Consider the following 19,664-nt stretch of genomic DNA (forward strand, 5'->3'; position numbering starts at 1 on the left):
TCCTCTGACAAGGACCTATCTCGTCTGCCGCTCCAAGAACGCTCTATCCCGGGCGCCTCTCCGACAAGGACCTATCTCGGCCGCTGCTCTAAAAACGTCCTATCTCGGTCGCCTCTCCGACAAGGACCTATTTCAAACAGTATTTTATTTTCTCAAATTTTGTAGTGGCAGTACTGCGTGATATTAAAATAAATGTGTGTAAAACATTCTAAAAAAAAATCAGAATTACACATTCTTCATTGTCTTTGCTTATATTATGAAAAATCATAACATTAAGCCAATCGAATTCAACTTAATGGACGAATTGAATCATATTATTTTGATGTCTGTATACTAACCCCAAGCGCATAAAGATCAGTCTCCGTCCTGAGTCAAAGTCCCCTACTTTAGCCGACCAAGTTTTGAACATGCGTTTGGATATACAATATGTAAAAATCTAGTTACCAAAAAATACCTTCTATTGCGCCCTGGATAATTTATTACCTGGCCGAGCGAACATTATTTTTTCCAGCATTACTGAATAGCTTAGCCGGAGATCTTGAATTTAAAATAAAATTGTCGAAAATCACTGTCACTATCAAAAGTTGCAAGAGTTACAAACAAAATTTCCAGTATTTTGTCGAATTCCCTTATATTAGACAATTTCAAATAGGGTACGACGACTACTAGCAATTTAAAATAGGGTAAAAATGGGAAATTCTGACAAAATCCTGAAAATCTTGTTTTGAAGGCATTTTCGACGAATTTTACCCTATTTCAAATAGCTTGCCACTTTTGATAGAGACAGTCATTTTCGACAATTTTATTTTAAATTCTAGATCTTGGGCTAAGCTATTCAGTAATGCTGGAAAAAAATAATGTTCACTCGGCCAGGTAATAAATTATCTAGGGCGCAATAGAAGGTATTTTTTGCTAACTAGATTTTTACATATTGTATATCCAAACGCATGTTCACAATTTAGTCGGCTAAAGTCTGGGACTTTATCTCAGAACGGAGACTGATCTTTATGTGCTTGGGGTTCGTGTACATACATCATAATAATATGATTCAATTCGTATATTTAGTTGAATTTGATTCGCTTAATGCTATAAGTTTTCATAATATAAGCAAAAGCAATGAAGAAAGTAATTCTGATTTTGTTCAGAATATTTTACGCACATTTATGCCTTATAAAGTCGTATTTTAATATCACGCAGTAGTGCTGCACAAAATTTGAGAAAATAAAATTGCGTTTGAAATAGGTCCTTGTCGGAGAGGCGGCCGAGATAAAACGTTTTTGGAGCGGCGGACGAGATAGGTCTTTTTCGGAGGGGTGCCCAGAATAGGGCGTTCATGGAGCGGCGCTCGAGGTAGGTCCTTCTGCCTGGGAGCCGTCGATATTTACTTGTGCGCTTATTAATCATAAAAAAATTAATATGTTCTCTTTATTCTTACTAGTTTGGTTCTACATTAATATTTCATGTTCTATATTTAGAAACGAAATCCAGCAGAACTTCTTCGGTTAATGATACTAATGGGAAGATTAGAAGAAGCTGCATATTTTTCCATTGAATACATAAAAGGGCATCTAGGAAAGGGTACGGAATATTTTGGTTTGAAAACACCTTTGATAGCTACTGGTCCTTCTGTATGTCTTCCATGTAATATTTTAGAAATTTTATTAATAGAACTTGAACATGCAAGTAAGGAGGATGAAGCTTATAAAGAGGTATTTTTTAAAATTATTTTAACATTGTTATTTAAAAATTACTATGTTTACATTTATTCCATACAGATTGATAAGCATAAAACAATAATTTTGCTTTCTTAAAAATATAGTTATTATATATAAAGTAAAAAGAATTCTGATATTAAAGCAATACATAATGTTAAAGAAAGCTACGTGCCAAATAATTGGCGGCGGGTTTTCTATAAAGGTTCGACACTTATTCGAGTTGTGATAGTTAGGATGGTTCGCAGAATGCGTCTATAATCGCTAATAATCGAAAAATTTCCACGAAAAAACGCACATGCAAGTCTAAAAATCTTATTTTTTGTAAGAATTGGTATAAAAAAAATGCCCACTTTACGCTTTAGGTACACAATATACTAATTTAATACTGTTCCGGACGTAACCGAGGACTACTAGGGATAAGAGCCAGTGCGGCATATTTATTCTTTATTAATAATATATTCTACCTATTAGTAGTTTTAGCGAACGTTTTTCCGTCATTTGGCTCTCATATGCGCGAATCGACAAGGCGATTCGTGGCTTCAGGCCAATACGGTTAGGAGTGATTTTATAATCATTCTTAGACTGCCACGACCTCAGTAGGGAGTTTCCTCCACGGATTTTGAAGGTCACTTTCAGTGCGGAGAGGCTAAAGGGCCGATCTGTGACTGCCAGGCCAGAGAGTCGAGTGGCGAGAGGCGTTCGCGCGGGCACATGACTGGGTGTGTATAGCTATAGATATAGAGGAGCGCGCGCACTGCTTCGAGTCCCTTCGGTAGTCCTCGGGAAAGCGTCTTTGTTCTAGTGGGCCCGAGTTTTCGGCGGCGTTTAATGAGTAGAGCGTCAGTTCTCGGCGACAACTTGTGAGAGAAGGTCACACCAGGACCTGATCGTTAGGAGATTTCAATAAAGTCATAATATCTGATCAACAATGATTTCACAGTTTATTTTTGAACCTTAATGTAGTCTTGTCCCATACAAATACAAGCTGAGATCTAAGCAATACATTTTTCAGTTAAACGTATACAGGATGAGAAAACATTTTTTCGAACCTTAGTATCTTTGAAACTAACTGGCTTTGTAAACAGCCCAAAGAAATGGTTTATAGTGCTATATAATGCTAACTAAATCCAAAATTTGAACTTGATTATTGCTCTTTTACTCCAATTATCGCGTCACGCAGAAAAACGACTTTTTTCAGTTTTTGATCTTTTTCTCAGGATCTGCCCCATGAAATGACTTAAAATTAAAGTGATGTATAGTTCTAATAACCTTCAATAATCACGTTAATTTTTAGAAAGGTTCAACATTTATTTTTTTGCGTTAAAACGAGTTAATAAATTCCGCTTTATAGTATATAATAAAAGAACGATAAACGATAATAAAAATTTTCTGCGATAAAAAGATAAGTAGATCTTTTTGTAGGTACATATTAAACAATATACTTTTATCAAGTTTTCTAATAACTTTATTAGAGATAAATGAAATGTCAAAACTAAAAAATCACTATAAAAAAAGAATGCTTTCGAACAATCTTGTTATAATGCAATCGATGCATAAGTCATTATAACACGCGTTTTCTCTTTCATACATTCAATCAATTGTAAATTACGATTAAATAACAGACACATTCACCGAAAATCTCTCGTGTTCATTTATTACCCCGGCATTTTCGCAGCAACCGTGAGCTTAACACCTCACGGAGAACAAAACCATCGTTACTCACACGTATCATTTTCTGGTGCTAGGTGTGGGATTTTGTTCGCAAAGTATACAGGCGTATTTTGACACCACGATAGAGATTGATTACTCGGTTATTATTTCAATCCAATAGACGGAAAGGAAGGATGACCTCGCCTGTGTACTCATCATTGCAGCTACCTTAAAGTAAGTCAAGTAAATTTTAATGAAAACAAACAATTATACCCTGGGATTAACACCAGTGAGAACTTTTGATTTGGATAACTAACGACTAACTCAGAATTAACTAACTCAGAGGTACCGTAATAAAATATAAATAATGGCAGAATCAAACCCATCTGATTATAAAATATCGAACTTTAACGAACATCTCTGTCTGGAAACAGAATATATTCATACACGAGGTTAACAATCCTGATACTTTTCAAAGACAGTTGCAAGAATTTGAGACGTCAGCGGAACCAGCGCTACTTTATTACTCACTCAATTAGTGATCGCCTTGCAACTCGCGGACGTAGCCGTGGCATATCCATCAAAGGCAATATTCGACATCGCGATAAGTCACATACAGGGAATAGTACAGTAAGAAAGGTTAATCTCAATAGATACAATACAATTGTTAAAGGTTCCGAAAGAATACCTACTGCAAGTCCAAGATAAAATAGCACGGTTGAAAACAAAAGACAAAACGTCGCAACAATCTAACCTCCATGTTACACATAATAACGGAACCGTCCCCAAATGTTTGAAAATATTTAACGAAAATGACCTATTCGAGCTTAATATCAAAGAAGAAAAATTTGACGACTACGTTGCTGATCAGAAGTCAACTATTTGTGAAAATATGTATAGTGGGCTAAACTCCGGTGCCCTAGGCACAATTTAAATTTGAAACCGTACACAGATCCGATAATTCGACGCATAAGACATGCTTGCACTATTTTGTCGCGCAGTTTGCGACGTGATTCACGAATTCGGTCCTAAATCCGAACGCTGGGTGCTTAACTCGTTGTCATCGAAGTTTCGGGGACGTGCAGTTGAGGGCTACACTTTGCGCCTGACACCATACGACACCGTAGAGCAGTTGCTAGCCGATTTAACTACGCAGTACAGCGGCATTGGCGGAGCAGATAAAGTTTTAGCTGATCTTGAAGTAATTTGCAAATATGCAAGAAAAAGTGCCGAAGACTATGGGCTGCGCGTTTAAACATTGCACAATTGATTGTTAATCATCTATGTCGTGAGCCGCGACTGTATAAGAGTTACCTTTAAAAATAACGCTGATAAAGAGACCCTCGAACAATTCTCTTTTGGTCTTAACGGAGAATTACAACATCAAGTTTGTTCTGAAAATCCATTATGTCTCAAAGAAGCTATCACGGAGGCCGTAGCCTTTGAACATCGCACAAGCGCGCGCCGCGCATATAGTCAGCCACCGTATTTGATTCGCAAAATTTCGTCGTGGACAGCCGAGCTTATCAGTATTGCAAAGGCAACATATGTGGCGGTCCCCTCCTACCACCACATGCGGCCCGACGCGCCGCCTAGTGGAGAACCACGACGTGGCGAGCGCGAGGGGAGCTTAGAAGTTTAGTCACTTTCGTGAATCAGTTACGGCTTGACCGCCGGGTCGAACAGACCTAGTCATCCTGTACATAAATAATTATAATCTAGTCATAATCAGCTCTCAGCATTATCTTTATTCTTTGTACCTGGTCCGTTCGCCTTTCCCTACCTTATCTCCTATTAGGGAGCGTAGAAGATAGAGATTTAACCTAACCATCTCAACTCTCTAAACATATAAGCCAAAGATCACGCCAGTAGCTAACGAAGCCGTCAGATACACTACAGGTATGAGCGGATGCAATTATTGTCGACAACTGGGCCACTTAGAAAAAGATTGCAAAACGAAGATACGACAATACTGTAATATTATGGGCCACAGCTCCGTTGAATGCTTTTCGTTAGAAAACGCGATAAATAACGGTTAACTTAGCAAAGAAAAACTTAAAAGACTTGTGCCAGCACCTGCCGCCAGTGCTCCTCTTGTAGTGTATAGTCCCTTCCCCGTACCCGTTTTGGTCATGGTGCCATACGTTTTATCCGCACCGTAAGCAAACAATGCGATGCAGAAAATAGGACTCCTTGACCAACCGTACACGTACATTTCTAAACGAGTAACTGAAATAATTACTGTCACCTAAATCTAAACAAGGGTAAGGAGTTTATACATCTACATCTAGCTGGCAATCTTTTTACGCCGTATATTATAATAGAGGATGAATCTGACGAAGAATCCGAATTAGAATCAGAGCAGGAAGAACAACCTGCAAACTTTCAACAAAACCCACACGTGAGAGAAGCCATGGCACGCTATTTAATAGCGGAGGCGCAACCAGAACAAGATGCACCAAAGTGGGAAAGGGATCCTAATGACAAAGATTTATTCACTGGGGTACAAAGCTTGAATGATCATCCGTTCTCGCATAAATGCAGCCTTGCTTATATCTTGGCAGAAGACACGATTCTTAACACAGAGGTACTAAATGCTTTGATAGAAAGACGCTACAAACCCGCAGAAGAGCTATTAGAAACACAACGTTTCATAAGCGACATAATTGGAACAAAATACAGAGAGGCGTACATGTTCGGCATAATTTTAAAGAAATATCTACACGACGAACCCCTAAGACTGAATACTGCAAGGTGTATGAAGATACTACAGTTACTAACTAAAGTGTACGGAATAACGACCTTTGGCTTTATTAGAGATTTGGGAATAATTACGCTCGCAGACTGGGAACACGTAATTGAGCAGTCTAATAAGACCTTCAAAGGGAAAGTAATATCGATCGTTTTATTTAAAAATAACTTAACCAGTACCAAACACCGAGGGCAGATATAGACTTATCAAAGAATATCATAAGTCATCAATCGGCGGCCATAAGGAAACGAACAAAATATACAACAAAACAGCCGGTAAGTATTATCAGCGAAAAATATAAGCAGACGTCAGAAAGTATGTTCAAAGATGCGCAGGGTGCCAGAAAAAGAACCTAGTGCGAGTAAAAACGAAACGGCTAATGCTCATCACGGATACCCCATCTCATCCATTCGACAAAATTATTGAATTTATTAAGAAAAAAAAACTTAATCGACTTTTAGAGTAAAATTATCAGTATATTTTAAGGATAATGGTTACAGTTTGTAGACAAATTTTAGCGCAGAGCAGAATCGAGAGTAAGAGGTCTTTTCTCTTGTTGAGTACTAGGGCTAAACTAAAAGCTACAGTCTGCAGGGGGCTGCACATGCAGCGGAAACATTTGATTGCCTCATTTGAAGAGATCCTAATCCGGGGACGGCGCGCCTCGAACGATCAGGAAGGTTTATGACATTACCTGGGGCGTGGGGATTTTCTCTTAATAGCTAAATGGTTAAAATATAAAACATACACGTATTACTTAACACTCCCACTTATTTTAAGCATTCGATTACATTTAAATTTTCACGCAAATTGCAAAACAGTTGCTTTGTTAACGGTTTAGTAAAGATATCAGCGAGTTGTTCTTTCGACTTTATATACTCGACATCAACATTATCAACAAACATAAGTATTTTCTCGCGTACTACGTTTAACTCATTCATCATTCGGCGCAACCAAATAGCTTCTTTCACACCATTCACTAGCGCAACATACTCTGATTCAGCGTTCGAAACCGTAATAAGTTTTTGTAATTGACTGCACCACGATATTGGCGCACTATTCAAAATGAAGACATAACCGGTTTGCGAGTCTCTACGCATCCTGGAAAATCAGCGTTGATAAAGCCCGAAATTTCTAGCGAGCTCCCACTGTCTCCTAAAACTAACCCGTAGTCGTGCGTTTTAGTTAAATAACGCATAATTTTCTTAACTGCTTGTCAGTGCGACCCACCGTAACAACTAAGAAACTGATTCGCGTAATTAACGGCATATTCAGTGTCCAGACGACATACTCGCGCCGCGAACAATAACGATCCTATTGCCTCTTTATAAGGTATTTTAGGGTCGATCGGTCCCCTTTAGCAAAAACATACCTGGTTCAGTAGGTACACTGGAAGAGTTCGCTTTATGTATATTAAATCGTCTTAAAACTTTTTCAGCGTAACCTGACTGTTAAATCTTTACGGGCGGCAAGCGTGATCGCGTTTAATTTCAAAACCGAGAAATTCATCTGCGCGACCAAAAGTTATTTTCAAATTACTTTGTAGATGTTTTAACACACTCATAATCGCACTCTTGCTCTCACTCATAAGCAAACCATCATTTACATACACCGGGAGATAAACATCGAAACCTTGCACTTGTCCTACGAACACGCACTTATCACTTGTAATATTCACGAGATTAAATTCCTTGAGAAATCTCGTAAATTTCTCATTCCAGCACTTCGGTGCTTGCTTCAGTCCGTAGAGGCTTTGGTGTAGCTTAAGTACTACATTCGGCTAGGTCTTGTCCTTGTAACCTGGTGGTTGCTCGATATAGTCGATATAGATTTCTTCTTGAAGTTCGCCGTTTAAAAATGCAGTCTTGACGTTGAACTTTATTATTTCATAGTCGCGTTTTGCTGCGATTGCGAGAAGATTCCTAATTGATTCATAGCGAGCAACTGGCTCAAAAGTGTCGAAATATTCAATTCAATTGCGTTGCCTGAAACCTTTTGCTACGAGTCTTGTTTTGTACCTTGTTACATTACCAGTTGCGTCGTTTTTTATGGTGTAAACCTATTTGCATGCTATAGCTTGCTTACCTTTGGGCAAAGTGCTCAGTGTCCATGTGTTATTATCTCGGAGGGATTGCATTTCGTCGTCCATGGCATACTTCCACTTGCTAGCATTTTCGCTCGATGTGGCTTCGTCAAAAGTCATCTTTTTTACATCGGCAAGGTAAGCGATAGGCACGCCATATCGGTCTGGCACTTGGATTTGACATTTGTTGCGCAGCTGTTGTCCTTCTTGAGCATCTTTTTCGACGGCTGCAGGCTTAATCTCAGTTATCATCAACGTGCGGTTCAGTATCAATGACCGGTTCTTCTTCTTTGTCCTCAGAACCAAACACTATCCTGAAGGTACCTGGCTCGGCGTCATCCTCGGTCCTTTGTGCATCGCTCTTGTTGAAAGTAACATTGCTGCTTATGCTAATTTTCTGCGACGCTTCGTCCGTAAGGCGGTAATTAGACGAATCCCCATCATAACCGTCAACGGTGACCGGGTTGCTTTTCCGATCAAACTTGTGGCGCTTTTCTTAAGGTACGTTCAGGTAGGCGACCAACCTTAACACTCTTATGTGTTTTATTGCGGGTGGCCGCTTAAACCCTTTTTCGAATGAAGTGTGCGTCTCTTCGGGCTTAGAGATAACTCTGTTCAGCAGGTAACAAGCCGTGTTTATTGCTTCTGGCCATAGCTTACTCTGCACCTTTTTGCATGAAGCATCGAACGTGCACTCTCGACGAATGTACGTATCTCTTGCTCGGCGCGTCCGTTCTGTTCGTGTATATAGGGAGCTGAAAATTCATTTACGATACCTTCCTCTTTGAGGAAACTGCATTTTCTCGCAGGTATACTCGGGGCCGTTATCCGTGCAGAGTACTTTTATTTTCGTCCTAAGCTGCGTTGACACGAATCCCTCCAATGTCTTAAAGCGGTCGAACACTTCCGATTTATGGCGCAAGAAATAAACCATTGTGAAGCTTGTATTCTCGTCTTTAAACGCGACAAAAAAACGTGTGTTTATTGGGGACTGCAAATTCACGGGCCCGCAGACATCGCTATATATCTTTTCTCCTGGGCCGTAATTGCTCTTAGATGCGCTGCTCGGGTGCGGTCTTCGGGTCTACTGGCCCAGTACACACCCCTCACAAAACTCGAAATTTTCTTGAGAAATTCCGTCGATGCCAAGTCGTTTGCACGTTTATTTTACTGCTCAAATGTTTACGTGGCCCAACCGTGCATGCCATAGATTTAGCGTGTCTTGTCCATCTGCTTGTACAGCATTGCACTCAGTGGACATTTTTACCTTAAACAGCATGCAGAAGATATTCTCTTGAGACTCTCCGCGCGATGAGATTTCCTTGCTTATCACGAAACTCACATCCCTTTTTATCGGAGGAAAACTTTAAGCCTTTTCTATTGACTGATCCGAAAAAGAACAGATTACAACCAAGATCGGGCACTTAGAGTACATCTCTTAATTCACGCTCATATAAAACTCTATTAAACCTTTCTTGGATTGTAATTGTACCTACCCCGGGCGCATCGATGCAAGCGATCATCGGCAACTTTTACTGCACTGCCTATTGGATTCGGGCGAATTTCAGAGAAAAATTCTTTTCGAAAAGTCATGTGTCTTCTGGCAGCGGTGTCCGCAATAAAGTTGTCTTTGCCACTTTCTGTACTTATGCACTGGTACGAGGTAGTGATATCACAAACGAGCGCGGTCGTTCCTATAACTGCTTTTGCACTATTATCACTTCTCTCTTAATTTTTCTGTGGGCACTCGCGTGCCAGATGGCCTTTTTCGTTGTACACTCCGCAGCGAGTTGTTTTCTTTAACTCTTTAATGTCTTTCTTGAAGCGCTTCCTCTTCTTCGCATCACTTTTTGCGTCATTCAGTAATGCGTTCTTCACGTGAAGCGCAAGCATTGTCGCTTCTTTTTCGGCAAGCCGATTGTCTTCCTTGATCAATCTGGCTATAAGCGTCTTTTGCGTCCGATCATCCTTGGGCGTGCATTTCCAAGCTATCGTGAAAAGTTTAAACTTTTCTGGCAAACTGTTGAGCAATTTCGACACAATTGCCTCCTTGGGAGGCTTCTTATCGACTTCTTCTAACTTCTTTACAATACTTTCAAATCTTTCTAAATGCATTCTCACTGTCTTGTCCTCGGTAATATGGAATGCATAAAGCTTCTTCCATGCAGCTTGCTTCGCGTCAGCACTTGTGTCGCCGTACAATTCATTGAACTTCTCCCACATTTTCGTCACAGACGTACAGTTGATCAGAGTGCATCGTAACTTCTGGTTAATCGAGCACAAAATTATCGTTTTGACGCGTGACACCGATATGTTGTAGATCTTGAGTTCAGCGGCTTTATTCGCTTCTGGCTTCTTTTCCGTTTCGTCCACAAATCCGAATAGATCTTTGCCTTCTAGTGCGATCTGCATTTCGAACTTCCATTGCGTATAGTTGTTCGAACCTTCCAGATTTGTGATTTCTAAGCTCTCTATATCAGACATCGTGAATAATCAGAGACACAATATTTACTCAAACTTAAACTCTTTCTATGCACTAAGCCAGCAAGGCTTGTCAACAGATACTGATGCGCAGTAGGAATTGTCCCTTAATCAATTTTTAGGGTAAAATTATCAGTATTCATTGAAGGAAAAAGGTTACAGTTTATAGAAATATTTTAGCGCAGAGCAGAATTCAGAGTAAGAGATCTTTTCTCGTTGAGTACTAGGGCTAAACTAAAAGCTACAGTCTGCAGGGGGCTGCAGCTTAGATGCATATTTCGCATGCATATAAAAAAGGGGCCGGAAACATTTTGTTGCCTCATCTGGAGACATCCTATCCGGCGACGGCGCGCCTCGAACGATCAGCGGGCGAAAGGTTTATGACATTACCTGAGATGTGGGGATTTTTTCTTAATAGCTAAATTCTTAAAATATAAAACTGTGCTCGTACACGTATTTCTCAACGAAAATATTGACCGATTTCTGCGGATCAATGCCTCAAACCGTACGAGGAAACCGATACATATTAACCATCCAAGACCACTTTAGTAAATTTTGCATACTAGTACCAGTTGAACACGCAACGGTAAGGGAAGTAACACGACCACTTACAGAAAAACTAATTTGCTACTTCGGCTCATCCGTAACCCTCATATCCGGTCAGCGATTTTCGGCAATCCAGTGAATTTTATTTTTCCCGGCACTATAATACGAATTTTTACAGCACAAAATTTTTTATTTTCTCCGCACTTAATTTTTCCGACTTCTCACGACCGTGGCCCACGCGTTGGGCAGCCGCTGTAACGATGTGGATTTTCTGGAGAAAACCAGGCGTGAGATTACACCATTCACCCGTTAATGCTGACTCATATCAATATCGACCGACCGTATTTATCAAACGGGCGCTAGGTCGAACGAAATATATTTTAACGAAATTTACTTACACGTTTCGGCTATCGGAGACTACTTATCTCTGAGGAGATTCGGCCGTGGATAAAGTCGGGAGAAGGATATTACACTCAATGTTCTTATGCTGAAAATCACTATTCGTTTATTTTTACTTGGCTAAACGGTTTACAGCGAAGTGTCGGCTGATATCCGACGGTAAACTCGCATACGTGCGATATACTTTCGCGAGACTAATTTCTCGACGGTTTAGCGTAATGGTTTCGCGACTAGAGCAGTATGGCTATGAAATCCGTAAATGAATACTTCACTCTCTACCTCTGTATATCCTCTGCTACACTTCCTTCCTCTCGTACGGGTGATGTCTCGTACTCTAAAAATTTCGTCGCTAATAATAGGAAAAACTACTGAGATTTTCGGCACTAGCGGGGGGGGGGGGGGGGTGTCTACTCCAGGCTGTGTTTCAAAACCTAATGAATGCCTTCTCTCGGCGGAACAGCAGTATTTTCACACAACGCCGTTCTTACTCTCTCAAACCTTACCCTCTCGCTCTCATAGTCTTGCTCCTGCTCAATCTCATACTCAAGTGCTCGAGAATTTTCATCAATTTGAGACTCTAAGCCTCGCATACAACAGCGCGCATGCGCATTACATACTTCTCTGCTTCACTCGCACGCTACAGGGCTTCCTACAGAACATTATACTTTTTACAACGGTCTCGTCAGTCTTAATCACTCTCTCTCTCTCTCTCTCTCTCTCTCTCTCTCTCTCTCTCTCTCTCTCTCTCTCTCTCTCTCTCTCTCTCTCTCTCTCTCTCTCTCTCTCTCTCTCTCTCTCTCTCTCTCTCTCTCTCTCTCTCTCTCTCTCTCTCTCTCTCTCTCTCTCTCTCTCTCTCTCTCTCTCTCTCTCTCTCTATGTGTCTATCTTTCCCCTCCCCCCCTCCTCGTCGACCTTTCTTCGCATCATCTTCCCAATTATGAATGTTTTTTATTCTATTGTCTGTAAAAACTCGTATATTTAATGTCAGTTGTAAATACTCACACATATATATCGGTGCTATTCATAATTAAGTCGAAACATAGGGTGCCAAATACGCGCATAGCAACAGATCGCACTTGCCCCGAAGCCCGATTCTTTCGACTCAGCACAACCTCCCTTCTACGATTTCGGCCTCTCTCTCTCTCTCTCTCTCTCTCTCTCTCTCTCACTCTCTCTATCTATCTATTTATCAATATATTTATCTATCTATCGATAAGATCGCATACTTAGAGATATACATTCTCCGAGGTCACTTAAACACGCGTTTCTTTCTTTTATACAATAAGATCTCTCTCTCTCTCTCTCTCTCTCTCTCTCTCTCTCTCTCTCTCTCTCTCTCTCTCCTCATCCGAAGATGCCAAGTTCATCAAGGCCTATATTGAGGAAAACTCCTTATTGTCGGTCCCTTATGGTGCCACGCACTATAAAAAGGACTCCGACACCTGGCTTGACCTCTGCTTAATTGATGAGCAGGATCGCCTGCTATCACACTACAAGACTGATACTCCTTTCATCAACGGACATGACCTAATCACTGCCACTCTCGACGTACAGATCCCACGCTACGTACCTAAAGCATACTCTTATAGAAACTACAAGGGAATCTGTGCCGAGAAGCTGAGGGACTTCCTTGGCACATATGACTGGTCATCTCTCGCTACGTCATCACTCGACGAATGCATCACCCTTCTTAACGCTAACTTAACGAACGCCATAAATCATCTCGCCCCATTACGGACTGTTACTCCAAGACGTAAACGTCACCCGTGGTTTACCACGGCTCTTCGTGACCTCTTGACTGAACGGGACAGACTTTATAGAGGGTTTCGCAGAACTCGTCTACCTTGTGATCGATATTATTATAGAGTAGCAAGGGACGACGCTCACGGACAGGTTGAGGAAGCCAGGCTGAATTATTATTATTCACGCCTGTCAACCCTAACTGATGTCGCTGAGATCTGGAGAGAGCTTGTGAACTTTGGAATCACCACCTGTAAAGCACTATCACCTTCTCGCTTCTCTACAGATGACCTCAACAAACACTTTAGTTCCATCTCAAATGATCCACTGGCTCCTGCAGTTGAGGTTTTTCTGCGTATCCTCGAGAGTCTAGACTTCCCTGAGCATTTCAACTTCAAGGTTATTACAGAATCGGACGTTTTGGCTGCTGTGTCGCACTTCCACACCCAGGCCAGATGCAACAATGGCATCCCACAGGTTGTAATTTCAAAGGCACTATCCGTACTCGCTCCTTTACTATGTCGGATTTTCAACCTGTCCTTAAGCGAATCACGCTTCCCCACCAACAGCCCTGACTGACTACCGTCCAATTTCTCTCTTTCTGTCCTGAAAACTAAGGCAATCGTCCTGGGCTCCCCCTACTACATTAATGCTTTACCAACTGTTGCTAACACCTACATCAAGATAGGGGGAGCCCGGGTCGACTATGAATCATCCGTGCGCAATCAGGGGTTGGTGCATGACTCCAAACTAACGTGGAAAGTGCACGTTACACAACTATGGAAACGTGCTCACTCATTAATGTATAGGCTTTACTTTTTCAGGAAAAGTACCAATCTCAGGTTGCGTAAACATCTCGTGCAAGCACTCCTATTTCCAATCATCGACTACTGCTCATTGGTATACTGTGACCTGGCCCAAGAACTTGATACAAAACTCCAGAGACTCGTAAACACGGGAATTCGATACATCTATGGTGTAAGGAGGGACGAGCACATCACCCCCTACAGGCGTGAACTGCAATGGCTTACAACTGCCGGACGTAGAAAGTACTTTGCAGCTTGTTTTCTACGAAAATTGTTTAACACAGCTGTGCCTTCCTACATCTTGGCCTTTTTTGACTTTCACGTCGCGCACAGGCCTGTGAGGGGGGAGGTGACGCCTCTGGACATCCCGACTTTCAAGACGGAGACGCTGAAAGGTTCATTCCATATAAGCGCCTCATATCTCTGGAACTCGCTACCATCACGCCTTCGCAACACTATCCATGTCACACTTCAAACAATTAGCTAAAGAATATTTTTATGCACTTGAAAACTCATAATCATCTCACAAACACTTACACTCCTCCACTCTATATATATCATTTCACATTCACTTTATATATATATATATATATATATATATATATATATATATATATATATATATATCTTCCTATATTATATAGTCATTTTGGCAAGACTCCCCCCCACCACCCCTCCACCACCCCCCACTACCCCCCCACCTTGGCCCCCCACCAAAACACGTAAAATTCTTTCATTTTTCTGTTATTTTCGAAAATCTCAAAAAAAAACCCACCCCCCCCCCACCAACCTCCCCCCCATCGCCCCCCCCACCAAATAACATGACTGCTCTCTGCGTTATCGGGCTTGAGACAGTCATACTTTCACAACGCTATTGCGTAGTAAAATAAGGCCGCATTAACAGTCCAATTAAATACAAATTTATAACATATTATGATTAAATAGATTTAAATTGGATAATATTAAATAGAATTAAGGTTTAGGTTAAGGTAAGAAGTATCAGTTCCAAGAGAACCAGATATTGAAGATCTACCTCTAATTTTATTTAAGTTATAAGATTAAAGTTAATTATTAATAACGTGTAAATAAGTTAGGGAATAATTGAGTTCAAAGAACTCAAAGAACCATCAGAAAGTATAATCATTATAGATGATTCACTGATTGAATAAACAACAAAATGGACAAGATAAGCGAGATCAAAGACCTCGATGAATTTTCAGGTAATATGAGTAGTCAGACAGAACTAGAGAGACAGAATAAAGAGACAGTTTTCCACACCACCCAAGGGGTACTGTCAAAAGTACATTTTATTAGTCATAATACAATGTACTTTAGGCGCGTTGATTTTTTTTTGTTTTTTTTTATTTTATTGTATAAAAATTACCAATAATTTCATATAATTTCATGACATGATCAAATTATATAAAATTATGGTTATTGGCAAAAATGAATTATGTTCTAAACTTCATGCATTTGTAAACAAAATGATTATTATTGATTCATTTTTATCAATTAGAATTTTTATACAATAATCTAAAAAAAAACCGTGGAATCATCGCCATGAGCCATATAACCACGGGAGTCTTAGATACCAATCCTCCTCCCCTAAGACTCCTCCTCATACCACCCTCCTTCCTACAGACACTTTTACTTGAAAAAAGTTTCTAAATGTTACAACTAATGTACTACTATTTATTTACAAAATTAAATATAATTTTTGAACAGGGTACAATTTAAATTGAAACTTTTTTCATGTAAAAGTGTACAAATAATCATTAAATATTTTTAAGTTAACTAAGTATTATTACATCATGTCCTATAATAATACAAAATTAACTTACTGTATTACTATTAATGATTATTTGTGTGTCTGTTCTGTGCTGTTTTTGTGTTATGGTGTATGAAAAAGGTTTTTAAAAAGAAGAATTTTAAAAATGAAAAATATTTTGTGTCAGAAAGTTTAATAAACCATCAAAAAATACATCAAAATAAATATTTTGAATGTAAGGACTGTAATGTGGTGATAAAAAATAAAAAACATTTTAATAGACATGTACAAGAACATAAATTAATAGGAAGTAAAATTTGCTCTGTATGTCAAAAAGTATTTAAAAGACAAACACATTTGAATAGACATTCATTAACTCATCAAGAAAAAACAAAAATTTGTGAAGAATGTGGAAAAGGTTTCAAACGAATAGACGTATTGAAAAAGCTCAAAAAAACGCATGAAAAAAAAAATAATTTATAGTTTGTCTCAACACAATTGTTTAATAAAATTTCAAAACTAAAAATAAATCTACGTAGAAATATATATTTTAGATTCTTGTTTATTTGATTACCCTTTTTCTTTATTTATTTATGTTTATTTTATACCCTTTTTCTAATTTATAATTAGATAAATTTTATCTAATTATAAATTATATCTCTTTATATCATTTTTCCGCATCAATCCAAGCAAAGACGACTATACGAATCAATCTTTGTACAAAGACTATGTGAATCAACTGACTAAAAAATCAATTCAATCGATTAATCAATTTTTTTAGATAATTAAAGGTAATGATATTATGAATTAATAATTTTGCGTAAAATTTAAATATTAAGGAGAGGTTGGAGCTATACAAACTGATACAAATCAATACAATATAATTTGAAAAAAAATTTATTTATTTTTTAATATGAAATTAGACATGTATTTTAGTGTGTCGATTAAAATTACTTTTGTCTGAAAATCCTTTCAAACAAATAGGACAACTATATTTCTTTTCATTGGTATGCACTCGCATGTGAGTCGTTAAATATTGTCTAAATCTGTACACTTTTAAACAGATTTGACATTTATACGACTCATTATTCATGTGTACATTTATGTGATCAACTAACACACTTTTTCTGTTAAATTTGTTCCCACAAAAATCACACTCGAATTTCTTCAATCCTGTATGGGTGTTTTGATTATTTTCTAATTGTGATTTTGTGATGAACTTAGAATCACAAAGTGCACATTCGAACTCTTTTTTATTCAAATGAGATTTCTTGTGAACGTATAAGTTCCCTCTTTGAGTAAATTTTTTATCGCAAATATCACAAGCAAAATTTTTTTTGTTTGTGTGAATCTGCGAGTGCGTCAGTAACGAACTCCTATTTTTAAATATTCTGTCGCACGACACACATTCATACTCCATTTTCTGTAAAAAACAATGACTATATGAATATATGACTACATACATAAAATTATGTTATAATGAATAAAACTTACTCAATTCTCCAATGTAAACACACTTTGAGGTTAGCAGTATTACAAATGTATGATTATAAAAATGCATAATTATACATACGTCTCTTGTAATCCTAAAAAGCATGAATAATAAAATATATATTAATTGAAATAAAAAAATCGAAAACTGTAATAAACTGTGCTAGACTTGCAATGGCAGTGATTTTATTCTCCAGAACAGAACTGTATCTTAATAACAGTTTTGTATATATACACACCTAAGTAAAACCTTCAAAACAAAACTGTATCTTTAACTATGTATATATACAAATTAAGTATAAGATGTTATCACAGGATCAAACGTAAATAACAAAAGTATCACTGAGTAGCAAGAGTAGAGAAATGTCGGTAAAATAGAGATTAACTGCTGTAACTATTGGCGTATAATACATCTTACCGGACCGGTCACGTGACAATATTTCAGAAGAAAAAACTTTGACGAAAATAAATATACCAGGCAAATTTTCAACTTGTAATATGCAATGCAATCGAAATATCTCAATGCAATCAAGATTTTTTTTGAACAGTAAAAAAACAAATTTTAAAGTACACCGAACTACAATTGCTAATGTCGTGACCGTATTTGACGATCTTGCGCGGTAAGCCAAAACTTGCCGCGCAAATTTAAATAGTGTAATTGCCGTTTAAAAAAGTTTATAAATACATTTTTTTATTATTAATTAATACAGTTTTTTACTATCAAATAATTATTTATAAATTAAAAAAACAATTTTACATTAACGAAATAATTATTTCATATCATCCGAATGGCTCGCGTTAACTCGCTCAGCAGCAACAATTTATAAATAATTATTCAATGGTAAAAAATATGTTTATAATTTTTTTCCAAACGAAAATTACACTATTTAAATTTGAGTGGTAAATTTTGATTTTACTCAGCGGCAGGCACATGCGCAATCCACTATATTCTCCTTTGACGTCAAGACCGTCAAAAACGGTCAGGACATTAAAAATGTATCTAAACAAAGACGACTGTACGAATCAATCTTTATACAAAGACTATATGAATTAACTTTTATATAAACTAAAAAATCAATTAAGTTAAAAAAAATTAAAGTTAATGATATGAATTAATAATTTTGAGTAAAATTTGAATATGTATATATACACTTAGATAGATAAGAAAGTAAAAAATAAAAAACTATTTATTATAAATGTTTTTTAAATGTTTTATTACATGTTACATACATTAATTAATGAAGCAGGTAGTATTATTTATTTAATTTATTAATTTTTATACATAAAAAATTTCTTACTCTACACAAATATTTACAACGCACAATATATTTACAAAGTCTACTGGAACTATAACTGAAAATAATACATTGTGTTAATTAATAACAATAACCAATTGTTTGCAAATATAAAATGTGAATAAAAATACTTACGAATAAAAATCCTTGGGGGATTTTCCAAACGATCATCTTATTCATATATTATAAATCAAATTATTTGCGGGTACGATTCCCACAGTACCCGCAAATAATTTAATTTTCAGGATCACCTCACGTCTCCCAATGGCGCGCAACTCGAATTTTATAAAGTCAATCATTTTATAGATGCCTTTTGCGGCACAAAGATTTAAACATTAAGAACATTAAAAAAAATTAAAATTAATTTAAAAAAAAATATATATATAAATTCAAATGATGAATTTCAAGCGTCAGAAAACTTCAAAAACTAGCTAAAACTATTAATAAATTCTACTATTAAATGCCATTAATAGTAGAAGTTCAATGTTAAATAATACTTTTACTTCCAGTAACAGGTTTTCTTATACAATAAGATCGATCATTTTCAACCATCCAGAACATAATTATCAGTTCATGAAAATAAAATTTTGAAGATAAAATCACACAGAAACTACAATAGGGGGTTGGCGAGCGAAGCGAGCAGGGGGGCGGAGCCCCACTAGTATATATATATATATATATATATATATATATATATATATATATAATATATATATATATATATATATATATATATATATATATATCATCTCTCACATACACAAATTATAACTTGTTTTACTTTACACTGTTATTTTGAATTGTACAACACAATGTACAGAAATAAAACTTATTTAATTTAATCTAATCTAATCTCTCTCACTCTGCACACTTTACATAATTTTTAGTACAGTTTTTTGTCGACAATTAAGTCACTCACATCAACTCCGTGTCACACA

At 37.5% G+C, this 19,664-nt stretch overlaps 1 protein-coding gene across 11 annotated transcripts in view; it reads left to right on the forward strand.

Moving 5' to 3' along the window:
• The window catches only part of LOC100678509 (nuclear pore complex protein Nup160 homolog), a 311,275-nt gene that overhangs the window by 277,869 nt on the left and 13,742 nt on the right, over positions 1 to 19,664 (forward strand). For 5 of the 11 annotated variants that reach the window (XR_004345104.1, XM_031925431.2, XM_031925704.2 and 2 more), the window contains one exon: positions 1,476 to 1,709. The exons of 2 other annotated variants lie outside the window; for them this stretch is intronic. Coding sequence is in view for 4 of the 9 variants with exons in the window: in XM_031925431.2 (XP_031781291.1) it covers positions 1,476 to 1,709 (234 nt within the window). In the remaining 5 variants the exon portion in view is untranslated. Of the gene's footprint in view, positions 1 to 1,475; positions 1,710 to 3,460; positions 3,600 to 19,664 lie in introns of those variants that run through there. 4 more of the 11 variants (XR_004345105.1, XR_004226940.2, XR_004226969.2 and 1 more) reach the window with 3 other exon arrangements.

The sequence above is a fragment of the Nasonia vitripennis genome (genome assembly GCF_009193385.2).
Source record: "Nasonia vitripennis strain AsymCx chromosome 1 unlocalized genomic scaffold, Nvit_psr_1.1 chr1_random0002, whole genome shotgun sequence".
NCBI classification, from domain to species: domain Eukaryota; kingdom Metazoa; phylum Arthropoda; class Insecta; order Hymenoptera; family Pteromalidae; genus Nasonia; species Nasonia vitripennis.